This window comes from Somniosus microcephalus, chromosome 10, assembly GCF_052327205.1.
Source record: "Somniosus microcephalus isolate GS21.2 chromosome 10, FLI_Smic_1.0, whole genome shotgun sequence".
NCBI classification, from domain to species: domain Eukaryota; kingdom Metazoa; phylum Chordata; class Chondrichthyes; order Squaliformes; family Somniosidae; genus Somniosus; species Somniosus microcephalus.
Genome location: NC_140996.1, coordinates 144,105,567 through 144,123,115, shown reverse-complemented (window position 1 = coordinate 144,123,115; position 17,549 = coordinate 144,105,567). Strand labels below are relative to the sequence as shown.

Below are 17,549 nucleotides of genomic sequence, written 5' to 3'. Positions count from 1 at the left end.
TCCTGTCTTTGGGAGGAGATGTGAAACCGAGGCCCCCGTCAGGTCTCTCAGGTGGATGCAAAAGATCCCACGGCATTATTTTGAAGAAGAGCAGTGGAGTTTTCCGTCACCCCGCCACCCCCCCAACCTCCCCCATGTCCTTTATTTCTCAACCACATCACTAAAACAGATGATCTCATTGCTGTTAGCAGCAATTCAGGCTGTGTTTGTGGAGCAAAGCTGTCACTATACTATTGAGTGCCTGTCCAACATCAAGACCTGAGCTGTTGCCGCACAGCTTAACATTGGCATCCTGTTTAGCTCTGGCCAGCATCAACATGCCTCAACCTTTCTGGCTGCTCATTCAGTCTAAACCCCTTGGTGTGCAGCCTTGGCATTCAGTTCAGTTTTAAACTCAGATTCAATATATCACTGACTGCTTTCTTCCACCTGTGGAAAATGACTCCTTCACTGCTGAAACCTTTATTTGTGAATTTTTAGCACCTCAAGGTTTCACATCTCAAAATTTCTCCTCAATAGCAACCCCACCTCCACCCTTCATAAGCGTGAACTATTCCAGGACTCCCTAGCCCAAGTCCTCTCCTGCACAAGTCCCACACATCCATCAACTCGGACTTCATCCAGCAACACTAGCTTTCTATGTCCAGTAAATAGTTTTCATTGTCCTCATCTTTAAATCCTTCACAGCCTTGCCCCACCCTTTTTAGGTAATATCTTACCATCCATTCCTCAGACTCTAGATTACTGCTTGTCTCACTATTGGAAGCCAATCTTTCAGTCATTCAGCCCTTTGTCTTGCTACGCCTCTCCTTACTGTCAAAAGCCTCTGAAAGCCCATCTCTTCAAAGTTGCTTTCAGTGTCCCCCTTCAATTCTTCACTTCCTACTTGAACTACACTACCCGCCCCCCTCCCCCCCACCCCGCTTTTTGTCAAGTGTGCCAAGTCTGGTCTTCTTTTACATGCGGAGCACACAGTGAATGCAAATTGTTAGTTTTGGTATAAATCAGAAACAATAGTTAAAATTGACACTTCTGTTCAGGTTTTTTTTTAGAAACATGAAATCAATTGCTCAGCTGTTCACAGTACTGTGGGCAGAATGTGAGTAAATCAGCTATTTTTGTAACATCAAGTGTTTGGTAAATCACTGGACCTATCTTCTTGAAACTGAGCAAACGATGCCCAGAAAACATTATAAACAGTAAAATGCATGACAACTAGAATGAAGCTAGTTTTTAAAAAAAGACAAAAACTACAATTAAGTAAAGGGAAAAATCTAATCTAAATAATTCATTCACTCCTTAATTTTCAAAGACTGTGGCTAACTGATTAATAGCAAAATACAATGCGAGTAATCGGTCAGCAGTACACAAAACTGATTTGTGGTTAATAATATTGCTGTATTTGGTGTAACTTTTTGGTAATAAACACAGTACTGGTTGATAAGAGAAACACAGCATCAGAGTAGAAGGTAGATCACTATAATAAGGAAACAGCATAAATTCAACTAACTCACCATTTGTGGGAACATACAGGTTTCCAGAGCCAGTTTTAACCAAGAAAGAGTTGGGAACAAACTCCTCATCAGAGTCCGAATCTGGGTTTGGCTGGGTCATATTATTGCTGAGCAACCTTCGCTGACTCGCACTGACTTCAGAAGGAGGGGGAGGGGCAAGGTACTGCTCGACTGGGGTTGATGAAGCAGAAGAGCAAGGCAGGGGAGGACCTGAAAATAAAACAAAAAAAAGCAACACAAACAAAAGTTAGGGACTTGAAAAACATTGAGGATAAATAATAATTAGATGAAAGGGTCTGCATTCCATGAGTAACAGTAGTATTAACGGCAAACAATAGAGGCTGTATTTTGTTTCAAAGCTCAAAATAATGAAAATTAAATACCTACTGGAAACTGCTAGATCTTTTTATTGGAATGTTTACCATATTTATTTCTGCTGCTTACAAGTAAGACAACATTTTTCACAATGGTGACACTCATATTGCTTACATCTGTCTTAATATAAATTAAAATGCCACAAATTCCTTTGGATTTCAGGGGTTTGATTACATTTTTGTGCCTCAAAATCTAGAATCAATTCTAATATATATATAATATAATATAGATACTCAATGTAACAGATGACAGAATCAGATGCGTGTCTGTGATACTTTCTGGGAAAATTTTATAATTACTTTCCACTGTCACTGGACAATTCCTACTTTCAGCAGTTGATCTCAACCAAACATGCAAACTGAGCTGGGTTACATAGAAGATAGGAGCAGGAGTAGGCCATTCGGCCCCTCGAGCCTGCTCCGCCATTCAATGAGATCATGATTGATCATCCAAATTCAGTACCCTGTCCCTGCCTTCTCCCCATATCCCTTGATCCCTTTAGCCTTAAGAAATATATCCAACTCTTTCTTGAATATATTTAATGAACTGGCCTCCACCGCCCTCTGTGGCAGAGAATTCCACAGGTTCACCACTCTCTGGGTGAAGAAATTCCTCCTCATCTCAGTCCTAAATGGCTTACCCCTTATCCTTAGACTATGACCCCTAGTTCTGGACTCCCCAGCCATCGGGAACATCCTTCCTGCATCTAGTCTGTCCAGGCCTGACAGAATTTTATAGGTTTCGATGAGATCTCCTCTCAATCTTCTAAACTCCAGTGAGTACAAGCCCAATCGACACAATCTCTCCTCATACGTCATTCCTGCCATCCCAGGTATCAGCCTGGTGAATCTTCGCTGCACTCCTTCCATGGCAAGAACATCCTTCCTCAGATAAGGCGACCAAACCTGCACACAATACTCAAGGTGCGGTCTCACCAAGGCCCTGTACAACTGCAGCAAGACATCCTTGTTCCTGTATTCGAACCCTCTTGCTACGAAGGCCAACATACCATTTGCCTTCTTAACCGCCTGCTGCACCTGCATGCTTACCTTCAGCAACTGGTGTACAAGTCACTTACTTCTAAAGCTAACTCATTGTTGACCAGTGCATAGATAATTCATTTTCTCCCTGGTTCAAGGAACTGTCGACATGCACTTCCTACAAGAAAAAGACTGATTTCCAATTTGGAACCAATTATTAGGCAATTATGGAAATGAGAAAGTATGTGTGTATAGAATCGAAGTTTTCTCCACTCTTTCTTTAGGTTTACCAATGTTACAGACCATTTACTAGCCAGGTTAGTCAGGTGACGTGCTCCTGGGCCTCTGCCACTGCTGTTCTGTAACTGCACACCCTGCAATTTAAATGGCACAGAGCGATCATAAACTTATCTGTTGATGAATTGTGGTTGTGAACCTGCATCTTACCATTTGGCCACACAATTCACTGGTCACTGACACAATAGGGTACATTTTACAAGGGTGCACCGTAGTGCAGAGCCTCGCAGGGAATGAGGGATGTGTGAAGGTGGGAAATTAGGTCAGATACCATGTGTGCCTATTTGCAAATTTCTAAAGCGGAAATTTTGGCTCCAGAAATTATGTTACACTACTGACATTCACAGGCCTCATTTACATTGAATAATTATTTAAATGCAGCCCCTTGCTGGGATTCCTTACCATGGCTGCCCACATTGAGCTGCCTGCCAATTTGAAATGGCTGCATCAGGGAGCCTGGGGCCTGGCCTGTACACGCCGGTCTCTTAAAGGAAATTAAATGTCCTTATGTGTGAAAACATGCTTTTTGTGTTTTTCAAACATTTTGCACCATGCTTCAGTTGTTTTTGCTGGGAACCCTGCCTTTTTTTTTTACCCTTCTCGTGTTTCCATTCATTACTGTTGGTTGCTACTGCACTTAAATAGCAGCATACAAAATGTTAATCACAGGCATTCTGTTTTGGATTCTGAACATGCTGGGTGCTTCAGATTAGCAAGAGGAGTTGATGAGAGGCCACCAAGTGTGTATACAATAACACCTGAGGTCTTTTACCTGCATCCATCCCTACCATGGGAACTACATTTATAGACTCCTCCACATGAATCTGGACATATCAAACAAGGCCCGTCTTCACTGCATCTATTTATTTCACAAGACAGGTTGTACCATCTGCTGCAGAATGACACGCCGACAACATCCAGAACAGGGACGTCTATTCCCATAAAAGTGAAGACTACCATTGCATTAAGCTTTTCTCCTACCAGATCTGCTGCCACCCTGGGACATGTGACACATCCTGCAGTCTGCAGTGGCAGATGCTATATTGCAAAGGGATAACGCCGTATCACTTTTTGTGTGGAAAGGACACATCAGCTCGACAGGATGCATGGTTTTAACTGGGTGGTTGGCTTCCCTCAAGTACAAGATGTTGCAGATGATAACCATGCGGGCATCGGGATCCTCCCTTCACATAGTATTACATAATGGCCCCGATTTTGCGGTTGTAATGATGGGTGAAACTGTCAGCGTTCGCTCTCATTACTCTGTAAAACTGACAGCAAAGTCTGGAGTTTGCACATACGCAATTAAACGCAGAAATCCGGAAGTTGCTGTCAGTGATACCCTGCTGCTCCACAGGGTGTGTTGTTGCAGTCCTCACAAATGGAATCAATTAGACATCACTGAACAGACGTGAACTTCAACTTTTTATGTACTATTTTGACTGTAAAAACCCTTAAAAAAGTTAAGCCTTGTTGAATGAGGTGGAACTGAGTTATTAATGGCGTACCAAGTCATAATTACTGCTGAACAACCTCTCTGGCCCTGAAAAATGAATTTTATATTTGTGGAGTGCATTTTCTCTATTCCATTATTTTATAATAATAAACCTTTATTTTTATTTTATTTTTTAAAGCTTGTTTATGATATTTCAGTTTCTACCTTAATCCCATGTGTATGTCCCAATCTTTATTTTGCTTTCTGTAAAATTATTAAAAAGTAAATTATAACACCTGCTTTTTACTTCCTGGTTTGCTGTCTGTGAAAATTCTCCAATGTGATTGGCTGCTTAGCCTGCTGGATGACATCACTGTTGCTGGATGCCACAGATTCCCCAATAGATGGTACCAGATGGAAAGTCATGTCGGAAAAAGTGAAATAGACAACATAGAGCCCGCTAAAAGTTTGTGGGCAACTTTCTTTAAGGTTAGCGGCGAGTGCCATCACTTCGCCACTGGCTGCAAAATCCAGGCCATGATTACAGCACAGAAACATGCATTTGGCCCAACAGGTCTATGCTGGTGTTTATGCTCCATATGAGCCTCCTCCCACTCTGTTTACTTCATCTCACCTGATCAACACACCCTTCTATTCCTTTCCCCCTGCTGTACTTATCTAGCTTCCCCTTAAATGCATCATGCTATTTGCCTCAACTAGTCCCCCATATCAACCCTATGACCTACATGCAAAAAAAAGTAAGACTTGCATTTATATAGCACCTTTCACAGCCTCAGGATGTCCCAAAGTGCTTTGCAGCCAACAAACTATTTTTGAAATAATATTGTTGCGACTACAGGAAATGTGGCAGCCAATTTGAGCACAGCAAGTTCCCACAAACAGCAATGTGGTAATAACCAGATAATCTGTTTTTTTGGTGACGCTGATTGAGGGATAAAATATTGGCCAGGACATTGGGGCTAACTCCCCTGCTCTTCTTCGAAATAGTGTCATGTGATCTTTTACATCCACCTGAGAGAGCAGGCAGGGCCTCAGTTTAATGCCTCATTTGAAAGACGGCATCTCCAATAATGCAGCACTCCCTCAGTACTGCACTGGAGTTTCAGCCTGGGTTTTTTTTTGGTGCTCAAGTCTCTGGTGTGGGACTTGAACCCACAACCTTGACTCAGAGGTGAGAGTGCTACCAATTGAGTCACGGCTGACACTACAGGAAAAAAGAGTTTACACACTGTTAATTTTCAGGTGGTGAAACCATAGAAAGGGCGGACAGGGGCTGTATGAAATGGTACCTCCCAGAGGATGTACAAGACATATGTGCATATTTGCCTTCTTCCTTATACCAGCAAACCGCTTTTTTATTTTCAGCAAGGGTCCTGAGAGACTTAGTTAACTCCATTAGTTTCCTCCCATCATACAACTTGCACTGTGCTTTTACTAGAGGGTGGTCTTTTGCTCCAAATAAGGCCAACTCTTTTAGTGCACCTCCTGCACAACAGTAGAAAGTCCTGCAGCATCATATTGAACAATGTTTCTGCTGTGCCATTATGATCAGCTTCTCCACTCTTCTGTCCTGTCAGACCCCCTTCAATGGCTAGCTGTACCCATTAAAGAGGTGCTGCTTTCACAGATTTTGTGATTTCCAGTCAAAGATGCCACACAGCCCAAGATCTCTGGGCAAAGCATTTCCTATGCCTGTAAACTATTCACATGTGGCCAGGCCTGCTATCGCACTGCAGCTGCAGGTGAGTTTATGAATCTCATTTTTCCCCATTATCAGAAAATTGGGGCTAACATCCTTCTCCCACAACAAATGTGTATGCATACTTTATTGAACCTTATGAAACTGAAAGTGGCTGGGAAGTTGTGGGAGGAGGTAAATAATATTCATGATGATTATTTGTTAAATTGGAGGAAGGCAGGTAATGAAAAATATTGGAATTGTTTCGAGCAATTGTACACAGGAAGATGCTGTCCATTTTACAAAATCCAGTTTTATATAGTTCTGTGCAGATTGCAGTGTATTCAGTCACATGGCAGCAGTAGTGATCTGACCAATACCAAACTTGGAATCAGAATGTATCATGGAATATGATATTAAGATACATGGCAGAGCTTGGTGGCTCATCAAAAATGACTGAGTGAAGTCTGGCCACAGAACTTGAAGCTCACTCTCTTCACCTTTTAAACATTTTAATAAAACAAGGGCCTAGAAATTCAGTTGTTTGCGCCAGCCGCTAGCGCCTTAGGAGGAGGAGATGTTGGGCGCTAGGCGGCTAGCGGCCGGGCGCAGCGCGATCTGCGCCTCTCCCCAACTTCAGTAAAGATTTAGCGGCGGCGCAAAGCCTTTGCGCGCGCTCAGCTGCACGCGCAGATCCTGACGTCATTTCATCGTGCAACGCCCTTTGTTCGCCCCAAACCGGAAATTCAGTGGCGCCGCCCTATTGTGCGTCTGGTGCCCCAGCGACTGGTAGAGGGGAACGGTTCTCAGTCGATGCGGGGCACGGGGGGCGCAAATTAAAGGGCACTCCTCCTGCAGTAGAAAAGGCAGCCTTTTTGCAACACTCCTTCTTTGTGAGAGACGGATCTTTGCAGAGAGACAAAGGTAGAGAGCTTTCTGGTTTGGCTCAACACTCGCACAGGTACTTGTGGCTTCAGGCCACAGCTTTGCACTTGTCTTTAACTTCAGAGCCATAGCATTGATTGGAAACATATAATGGGGGCTGCATTGGGTGCAAACGTTGGCCTTCTCCATAGTCCTGGGCGTTGTACAGATGAAGCAGCAGTGGTCAGGCCTTGCTTCAGGGTTGCAGTGTGCAGGGCGTGGCAGGCAAACAAATCCACCCTCCCCCTTTAAGAGCTCACCGGCGCCAGAGTGTCTGCCGTCAATCAGCAACTCGCCGCACCTGCGCTGCGCCCGCCCTCGGGGGTATCGCCCCGGGCCGCCGGCTTAGCACCTAATGATAGTCGTGCATCGCCTGTTTTAGCGCAGCAGCAACCTCTTGGGGTGATGCGACTGAATAATCGGCGAAGGTGGCGCGACCTTGCGCCGGGCGCAAACTTTAGCGGCCGCCCGACTGTAGCGCCCCAAACGTGGCTATACTGAATTTCTAGGCCAAGCATTTTAAAAGAAACAAATAAGCTAAACTGAAGCAACATCAGATTTAAATTCCACAGGGGTCAAAGGGTTTTGCGTATCGCTAAGCTGCTGAAATTCGAAGGGAATTTTTGGTGCTTGTCAATGGGACGTCCGGGCCTCTGTGTGTTTGTGCTACCAAGTGTTACGTTGGGAGTTGTTGACAATGGGATTGCTGCAGGTAGTGTTTACTCTGGAGTTTTAAGGGAATCAGAAAGGCCAACAAGGATGGCTCCAGCTCTTAGATCACTGAACTATGAAGACTGTCAAAGGGCATCTAAATTCTGTTCTAGTCAGAAAAAAAAGACAACTTGGTGGTGGAAGCGCTAGCACGCTAGTGTTTTAAAAAAAATTATGAAAGGAATGCCTAAGTTGAATGTGTTGAAGTTCTTTGTCCAAAACCAGCAAAAGAGAACCACAGACATAATAAACGAAGGAAACCACAAGCTAATAATATGAGGAGGAACTTCAGTATCAAAATTGTTAACATCAAGAACAGACTGCCACCTAGTGCAATGAATGCTGGCTCAGTGTAATCATTTGTAGAAAAGGAAATCGGTACATTTTCTGATTCAGTGTAGAGTGCAGGGATACTGGCTAAACATCTAGCCAGAAGGGAGGAAAAAATTATCTATGTGGGGGTGCCCTGACTTATGGGCCCCGATTTTCGGGCAGCCGTCGGGCGGCTTTTCATGTGGCCGTGGTCCGAAAATCGCGGAAAAGGCGGGTCGGGACCCCCCCCCGCCCGATTCCCCGCCCCGTCCGACTTTCGGACTGCCGTTTCCGCGCGCCCCGCTTCAGTCCCGGCCGCCGCTGGCGGGCATGGTCGTCGGAGCACTAACAAGCAATTATCTGCTTGTTGAAGTGGATTTTCCCATGCCGTTGCGACTTTGGGGCTTTCCCCACCTGAAACCCGCCTGCGGAGAACCCTGCTGATGAGAGCTGGCGTGAAAACAGCTGGCTTGCTTGCTTGCAGCAGCAGGTCGCTGAGGGCTGAAGATATTTAAAGAGGCAGCATTTGCAGGCTGCAGGACCTTGTTGATCAAGGCTTGGGGGAACTTCTTGAAGCCTTAGGAGCAGCTGCAGAAAGTTGGAGCCTCACACACTTCTTCAGTGTGAGCTCCTGGGAAGCCCCTCTCACCACCCTAACTCAGGACCTCCTCAACCGAGGCATCTGCTAGAAGCATGGGAGACCTTTGGCACCTTCCCTTCCAGGCATTAGAGGATCTCCAACAGCAGAGGTGGCAGCAGCAGAACCAGGAACAGCAGGATGAGCACCAGGAGCACCAGGCTGCTGCTCACTCTCCTGAAGCTGCACAAGCCAGAAGGGGCCAGCGCTTGGAAGTGGCTCCTTGCTGCGCTTTAGGGGGCCAGTGGAACCCGTTTCTGCACTGGCAGTCCTACTCAGAAGGACTTCCATGAAGATCTGGTTTCTCTGTTCAACAGATGGCCAACGCTCCTCAAGAGATGTCATTCTCTTATGAGCACTCACCATGTTTTCCGTATGCTGGCGAGTTATCTCCTCCATGGAGGTTGCCAACCTTTCCATGGTGCTGCGTTCATGCACCAATGACTCCACAAAGGCTCTGCTCATGGTCGCTATGGACTCCTCCATTCGCTCCACACTCGCAGCGACCCTGGAGACAAAACCTGCCAGAGACTCCTGCATCTGTGCATGGAGATCCATCACCTCTTCTCTTGCGGATGGACCCAGAGGCAGAGGGTCGAGATGCAGCGCAGCTGAGCTGAGCTGGCAGAGCCCTGCACCCTCTGACGAGGACTCTCCACTGCTGTCCCTGTCTCCAGAATCTGCTGAGGCTCACTTGTCAGCTGTGAAACACCAGGTGACAACACTACTCTATGTCCCAAAGGTCCCCCCGAGGTGTGAGTGTCTGCGCTGGTGCTGGGTGCGCTTACTTCTGCTGACGCTGCACCCTCAGAGGTTGGAGCTTCCTCTGAGGAGTCTGGCTGCACGGCCTCTTCCTTCTCCACAGTGAGGACGGGGGCTCTGGATGGTACTGTGGGGGAGTAAAGGAAGGAGTTAGAGATATAATGCCAAGGTTCCTCTGGTGACTCCCAGCGAGTTGGCATCTGCTGACACGTGCATCCATGCAGCATTGGTCTGAGTGGGAGGCCTCTTCCTCCCTGACCTAGGGAAGAGGACCTCCCTGTGGGCCCTAACCCCATCCAATAATGCCTGCAGTGAAGCCTCGTCGAATTTGAAGGCAGCTCGGGGTCTGGCATTGGCCACAGCTGCTGCAGGCTCCTCTGCCAACCTGTATGATTCATTTGGAAGCCTTCAGAGGATGCAGTGCTTGCCATGGACCTTGAAAGCACCACGAATGATGACATCATACTGTGGGGATTTCTGACTCGATTTAGACAATTAGCAAGGCTTCCCACATACTGGGAATTAATTGGCCAATTGAGGGAAAATTGCGTGGGGCTGGCTGACACTTTTTTATGTGTGTCAGAAACCCCACATTCGGGGAAATCTGACCATTTCCCACACAAGCCGAAAATCGGGGCCATGGTCTTTTCTTGTTGCTCCCTTCTACTGCTATATTTTATGAGCAAGAATGGAGACCCTAAAAAAGGCTAAGAAAAAAAAAACCTTTGAAAGCATAGCAAGACCAGTAAACATATATGTCAGGTGCCACGAGTGTGAAAGAAGTTGCTATAGTTAGGATCCTTCTGCAGTACTTAGTACAATTGACCATGATATTCTCCTCCACTGTGCCTCCTCTGTTGTTCAGGTCCACAGGACTGCTCTTGGTGCCATTCCTATCTATTTGAATGCAGCCAGTGCATCTCCAGGAATGGCTTATTCTTCCATGCCTTGCATCATTACCTCTGGAGTCCCCCAATGGTCTATCAGCATCCCCCTTTTCCTCACATGTATGCTGTCCCTAAGTAACATCATCCATAGACAGGGGTCAGCTTTCAGAAGGACCCAGCTTCACCTCATCATCACTTCTCTTAACCCGTTGACTGTCTCTGTGCTGTCAACCTGCTTGTTCAAGATCAATCCTGTATAATTCACAACTCCCTCCAGCTCAACACCACGAAGACCAAAGTCATTGGCCCCGATTTTCTCCCAGCCGTCGGGTGGGTTTTCAGGCGGGCGGGGGCCGAAAATTGCAGAAATAGGGGGTCGCGACCCCCCCCCCGCCTGATTCCCCGCCCCGTCCGACTTTCGGACCGCCGTTTCTCTCCGACCCGAATCAGTCCTGCCCGCTGCTGGCGGGACTGGCCGTCGGGACCCTAATCAGCAATTATTGGCATGTTTAATGCCATTTTAAGGGGCCCTTGCTATTTTCAAGGGTTCCCCACGCAAAACACGCCTGCGGGGAACCCCGCTGATGAGACCTGGCGTGAAGCATCCCGGCTTGCTTGCTCTCCGCTGCAGGTCATTCGGGAAAGCTGAGATTTAATCGGAGAGCATTTGTATGTTGAAGGACCTTGTTGTTGCAGGCTTGGGGCTACTTGTTCAAGGCTTAGGCACAGCTGTGGAAGGTTGGAGCCTCACACACTTCTCCAATGTGATCTCCTGGGAAGCCCCTCTCGCCACCCTCACTCAGCGCTTCCTCAGCGGAGGCATCTACCAGAAGCATGGGACGCCTTTTTTTCCTTAGCTTCTTGCCATTAGAGGATCTCCAGCAGCAGAGCCGGCAGCAGCAGAACCAGGAACAGCAGGATGAGCACCAGGAGCACCAGGATGCTGCTCACTCACCTGAAGCTGCACAGGCCAGAAGGGGCCAGCGCTTGGAAGTGGCTTGAGAGCACCTTGCTGCGCATTAGGGGGCCATGGGGACCCGTTTCTGCACTGGCAGTCCTACTCAGAAGGACTTCCATGAAGGTCTGGTTTCTCTGTTCAATAGATGGCCATCGCTCCTCAAGAGATGTCATTCTCTTATGAGCACTCACCATGTTTTCCCTACCCTGGTGACTTATCGCCTCCATGGAGGTTGCCAACCTTTCCATGGTGATGCGTTCATGCGCCAATGACTCCACAAAGGCTCTGCTCATGGTTGCTATGGACTCCTCCATTCGCTCCACACTCGCAGCGACCCTGGAGACAAAACCTGCCAGAGACTCCTGCATCTGTGCATGGAGATCCATCACCTCTTCTCTTGCGGATGGACCCAGAGGCAGAGGGTCGACATGCAGCGCAGCTGAGCTGAGCTGAGCTGGCAGAGTCCTGCGCCCTCCGACGAGGACTCTCCACTGCTGTCCCTGTCTCCAGAATCTGCTGAGGCTCACTTGTGAGCTGTGAAACACCAGGTGACAACACTACTCTATGTCCCAAAGGTCCCCCCGAGGTGTGAGTGTCTGCACTGGTGCTGGGTGCGCTTACTTCTGCTGATGCTGCGCCCTCAGAGGTTGGAGCTTCCTCTGAGGAGTCTGGCTGCACAGCCTCGTCCTCCTCCACAGTGGGGACGGGGGCTCTGGGTGGTCCTGTGGGGGAGTAGAGGAAGGAGTTAGAGTTGTGATGCCAAGGTTACATGCACATTGAAGTTGGCAGATGTTCATAAGTCCAAATGATGTAGCTTCAGAATCATAACAGTGACTCATGCTATGTCAGTGAGAGAGATGGCAAACTATTCTGTCACCAGCTTGCGGGACTGCCCCCGTCTCTCCTTCTCCAACTTCTGCGGCCACATCAGCCCCAACAATTTCCAGCACTCCTTCCTCCCAGGGGGTCAGGTGGGCTATTGAGGGTGGGCCTCCTCCAGTCCTGGCTCGCTCTCTGTTGTTGTGAGTTCTGTTTTCCTGCAATGAGGGAGACAAGTGGAGTTTGAGTGAGAAGGAAGGAGTGAGTGTAGAGATTGCATAGCATAGCTACTTAGGGGAAGACAAAGATGGTGTGAGGCTGCAAGACCAAGGGCCCTCCCTGTGTGTTGTCAGCTGTGTTCAAAGCATCAGAGTGAGAGGGAGTGTGAGGGCTGCATGGTGGAATAGTTATGTGAATGTGGGCATAGAGAGAGATGAAATGGGTAAGGGTGCATGGATGTGACTGTGAAGTGGGATGTGGAGGAAGAGAGTACTAAAGCTGAATGCTGGTGGGGAAAGGCAATGGGGATCAGGCTGAGGGTGTTGGAAACTTCATTCTTGCTTTTCCTGTACGGTGAAGGTCATGGAATCATTTCCGACACTGCATCCAGGTTCTTCTGGTGACTCCCAGCGAGTTGACATCTGCTGACACCTGCATCCATGCAGCCTTGGTCTCAGTGGGAGGCCTCTTCCTGTCTGACCCAGGGAAGAAGACCTCCCTGTGGGCCCTAACCCCATCCAATAATGCCTGCAGTGAAGCTTCGTCGAATTTGGAAGCAGCTCGGGGTCTGGCACTGGCCACAGCTGCTGCAGGCTCCTCTGCCATCCTGTGTGGTTCGTTTGGAAGCCAATAGAGGAAGCAATGCTCGCTGTGGACCTTGAAAGCACCACGAATGATGACATCATACTGTGGGGCTTTCTGACTGGAAATGGACAATTAGCAAGGCTGTCCACACACTGGAACTTAATTGGCCACTTGAGGGAAAATTGCGTGCAGCTGGCTGACCCATTTTTTTTCGGGTCGGAACCCCACATTCGGGGAACCCGACCATTTCCCGCACGATCCAGAAAATCGGGCCCATTGTCTTCAGCCCTTGCCACAAACTTTCAAACTCTGCCCCATTGCCACTAACTCCACCAACTGCCCCTCCCACCCCACCGCTGAAACTTTCAGGCTAAACCACATCATATGCAATCTTGGCATCCTGTTCGATCTTGAGTTGAGCTTCAAACTCACATCCATACCCTATACCAAGACCACTTAATTCCACCTCTGCAACATTGCCCGCCTCTGCCCCACCTCATCTTATTCCACCACTAAAACAAATATACATGTCTTTGACACTTCTAGTTTTGAGTACTATAAGAGTATGGTTCGAGCTGCACGTAGTCAAGTATCCCAGCAGGCACTGTGCCGCCTGTGCTTATGCAAGAAAGGGAACTGAGCTAATGAAGTTCAGCAAAACAATAACTGATGAGCTAAAGTAAGGACAGGGCTGACACAGTCACGTTGACCGAGCACATCCACCACTTACAGCTGATAAACAGGACAGCTGGGCAAAATAATTACAGGGTTAGAACATGTTGAGACAAGAAGTTTCCACCTCAGGGTGACTAAATTATTGTGCAAGAAATGTGTAGAATGACAGAGCCAAAGGGTATAAAGGGAGGGCACAGTCCACTTAGAGTTATAACAGTTCTTGGTGATGGTCGGAAGTCCCCAGCCTATGGAGGCCAAGCTTAGTCACCTTGGGTCCACGGGGAAGCCAGGTTGTAGAAGTTCTTACTATATAACTGTAATAGTTGTTATACTATTGGTGTCTGTGTAATAAGCTTAAGTTCAACAACACACTCAAGCCTGAACTGCGAGGAATTATTTGTCTAAAGTCATAGATTCATTACAACTACCCTAATCTTCTCCTTTCTGTCCTCCCATCTTCCATCTTCCACTAACTCCAAAACACATATTCTGTCCCACACGAGCTCCCTCTCGCCTTTCATCCCAGCCCTGACTGGCCCACACCATCTCCGCAATGCATTCAACTCAAAATCCTTGTCCTTGTCATGGATCTCTCTTGCCTTATCCTATCCATGTTATATTCTCCAGGCATATTATCCTCTCTTCCACAAATGCTGTGTTACTCAGACTCCGCTTCTATGCATCGTCCCTCCATTTGACACGTCATGGTTGACACAGCCTTCAGCTGCCTCAGTCCTACACTTTGGAATTCATTCCCTAGGTCTTTCCACCTCTCGCTGCAACCTTCACAATTTCCTCAAAACCTATCTCTTTGACCTAACCTTTGGTCACTCCTCCATATCTCTTCTTTCCTTGTTAGCATCCATTTTCATTTTGCCTATATGTACAGATGTTTTTTATGTTGATGTTTTTTGTATGATGGAATATGAAATGCAAGCTATTCTAAATAAATAAAACAGACCCTTATAACAAGATCAAAGTTGGCAGCTCTATCATGCTTGTTAGCATATAAATTTCATGCTGAATTTACATTTGTAGCATAATAAACTTGATGACAACTACACTACCCTATAGTGCAGTACCATGACAACTACACTAACCTATAGTGCAGTACCATGACAACTACACTAACCTATAGTGCAGTACCATCACATTTACACTAACTGCAGAGCAACCTCATGAATCACAGTGAATTTCCAAGTCAGTTCCAGTCAGAGTTGGTTGCATGAACAGACTGTAATGTAGCTCTCATGTTTTTAAAAGGTAAATGGAAACTTGCCTGGAATTAGAAAGCCCTATGCAATGCCTGACTATTTTGACCTTGCTTTAATTTTAAACAGAGGGCAATACTCTAACAACTGTGCTCTGGGGCAGATAAAAAAAAATCATTGGCACTGTTGCTATGACCTGGACTTCCTCCTCGGAACAGGTCTGAAGCTTGACTTGTTTGCTTGGGAAGGTTGTGTACTGGCTGCAGCGTGACCTGCACCTGGTGCAGCTTTAGTTCGTTTACTGGCTGCATTTGTTCCTGGCTGTGGGAACATAACCTTTCATTTGCCGGGGCAGTTGGAGCTGCACAAATGCCCTCTAGTGCTTGTATCATCACAATTTGCTTCACAGACAGTTCTGTTGGCTGGAGAATGTTTACCAAAGTTACAAGTTGTTTGCTGAAGATGCTATCTGGAGACTTTGATTTAGCCTTTAATCTTTAAATTCAGAGATGCAGTATTTCATTGAGTTCTGATTTCAGCCAGCCTCCATATAACTAATCTCTAATATTATTCTGAAAGAATCAAGTAGAAATGTAAATATTGTATATCTGTAGTCAGAACCACAGTATTATTCCAGTGTGTCATATATTTGCTTATTTTGCTCAACAATTATTTCATAAATTTACTACGGCTGGATTTGAAGTTATATTGTCTTTTTGTACTACTGTTCATATAATGGTCACGAATACAACATGTTCAGTAATTAATTAATCTGGTAGTGAGTGAATTTGTTAATTTCTTCCCCTCCATCCTAGTGTAAATTCCTGAGAAATTGGTAACAATTTCTGTGATTAGAAGTGATGGTGCACAAGTGTCTGAAAACAGTTCCAGCACTGGCCCACGACTGAAGTAAACCACTGCTGAAAGGGTATTTTTACTGCCTCATGCCATTGTTTAAAAATATGGTGCATCATTTTCCCTCCTCCCCACACATGATTTCACTCAGTGGTTTTCAAACTTTTCTGTCTGGAAAACCCCTTGCCATATTACCAGGGTCCCAGAGAAATAGACACCTGATGACCATGGGGTCCCTTCAGGGACCTGCTAGGGTCAGTGAACCAGAGTTTCAAAACCTTCGATATGATGAAAGGTTCAGAAACTTTTTTTTTTTTTAAAAAGGAAGAGAAAAGTTCTTTCCCCTAAATGTTGTTTTTGCTTTAAAATTAGGCACTTTTGAGAGTTTTTATAGTAACTTGGAATTATTTTTGCAATTGCACAGTTCAAATGCAAATTCTGACACCTGGAGGACATCTATTGAAAATCAGCAGCCTGCAGCAGATTAAACTGCGGTAACTTGCTGTCTTCCACATAACTTCTGAGAAAAATGGAGCACCTTCACACACATACCTTGTGACTGAAATCGGTTGTAATGCTTATACAACCCTATGGATAAAAGTGTTCTTAGACTAAAGGGAACTGAGCCTAAGATTTAGAGCACTGGCATCCATTGGATTTTTATTAAAATCAAATAACTCTTTGCTTTCACGATATTGAATTGCTATTGTTCTGGAGTTTTAAAAAAACCCAAATGTGTAAATAATTCAAATGAGATAATAAAAACACATTTTCTTAAGTGAACATTTAAACTTGTTATTTTAAAGAGGTTGATTATGTTTTAAAGTATTCACAGCTGTCCATAAAGGAGCTAAAATAAGCCCAAGAAAATGACTTACTTTCAAGTTGTTAGCTGTAAGTTTTCTCAGCTCATTAGCAATGTAGATATATAACCCCTTTACTCCGGAGGTTGTTAAAAATTCATTAAACGTGTTATTTTGCTCTTCACTCACCTAATTTAATATAATGTTTATGATATCTTGTTAAATAATATTATGCCCGTGTCAAATTTCTCCCCTCCTCTTCTGAAGACCTTGACTCTTTGCTGAGGACCGCTCCATGGGCACCTTCAGGTACCTCATCCAAGTGTTCATTTTTCATGTGCGAGCTTGACAGCGAGTATCAGCAATCTATTTGAGTGCAGGGAGCATCCCCGATGAGCCTGGTCTGTATCTTATTCACACATGCACACTTTCCAGCAGGAGTCACTGATTAGTGATCAAGAGCAGGAACTATGGCTAATTCTTTACCTCTCCAGCTCTGAAGCACTGAAGCCAATTATTGAGCCACCACTGCCACCCCAGCTAACTCGCAGAGACCGAGGGCTATCTGGGGCATGCAACAATATGTGCAATTATTTTCTAATTATTAATGACTGAAGGAATATGTGGTGCAGTGTTGAAGCACCATTGTGTTGCGTGAACGCTTCAACCTGACACTCTAATCACAGATGCACTGCTGTGGGAAATGCCAAGCAGGCAATTACTCTTAAGGGGGGGGGATGAAGAATCATCTAAGAAGACTTCAAAGGGCTACTCTCGTGCATCTCTGGCAACCAGTCAGTGTGACATCTGCACTAGCTTGGGGCAAGAACACTTGGCTTTCCCCTCAGATGTAGCACTTTTAATACTATACTAATAGTCACATGACACCAC

The 17,549-nt window shown here is 46.0% G+C and overlaps 1 protein-coding gene across 3 annotated transcripts in view; it reads right to left on the bottom strand.

Moving 5' to 3' along the window:
* The window catches only part of tenm4 (teneurin transmembrane protein 4), a 934,100-nt gene that overhangs the window by 382,592 nt on the left and 533,959 nt on the right, over positions 1 to 17,549 (bottom strand). For all 3 annotated transcript variants that reach the window (XM_085998898.1, XM_085998899.1, XM_085998901.1), the window contains exon 4: positions 1,515 to 1,724. In XM_085998898.1, coding sequence (XP_085855024.1) covers positions 1,515 to 1,724 — 210 coding nt within the window. The remainder of the gene's footprint in view (positions 1 to 1,514; positions 1,725 to 17,549) is intronic.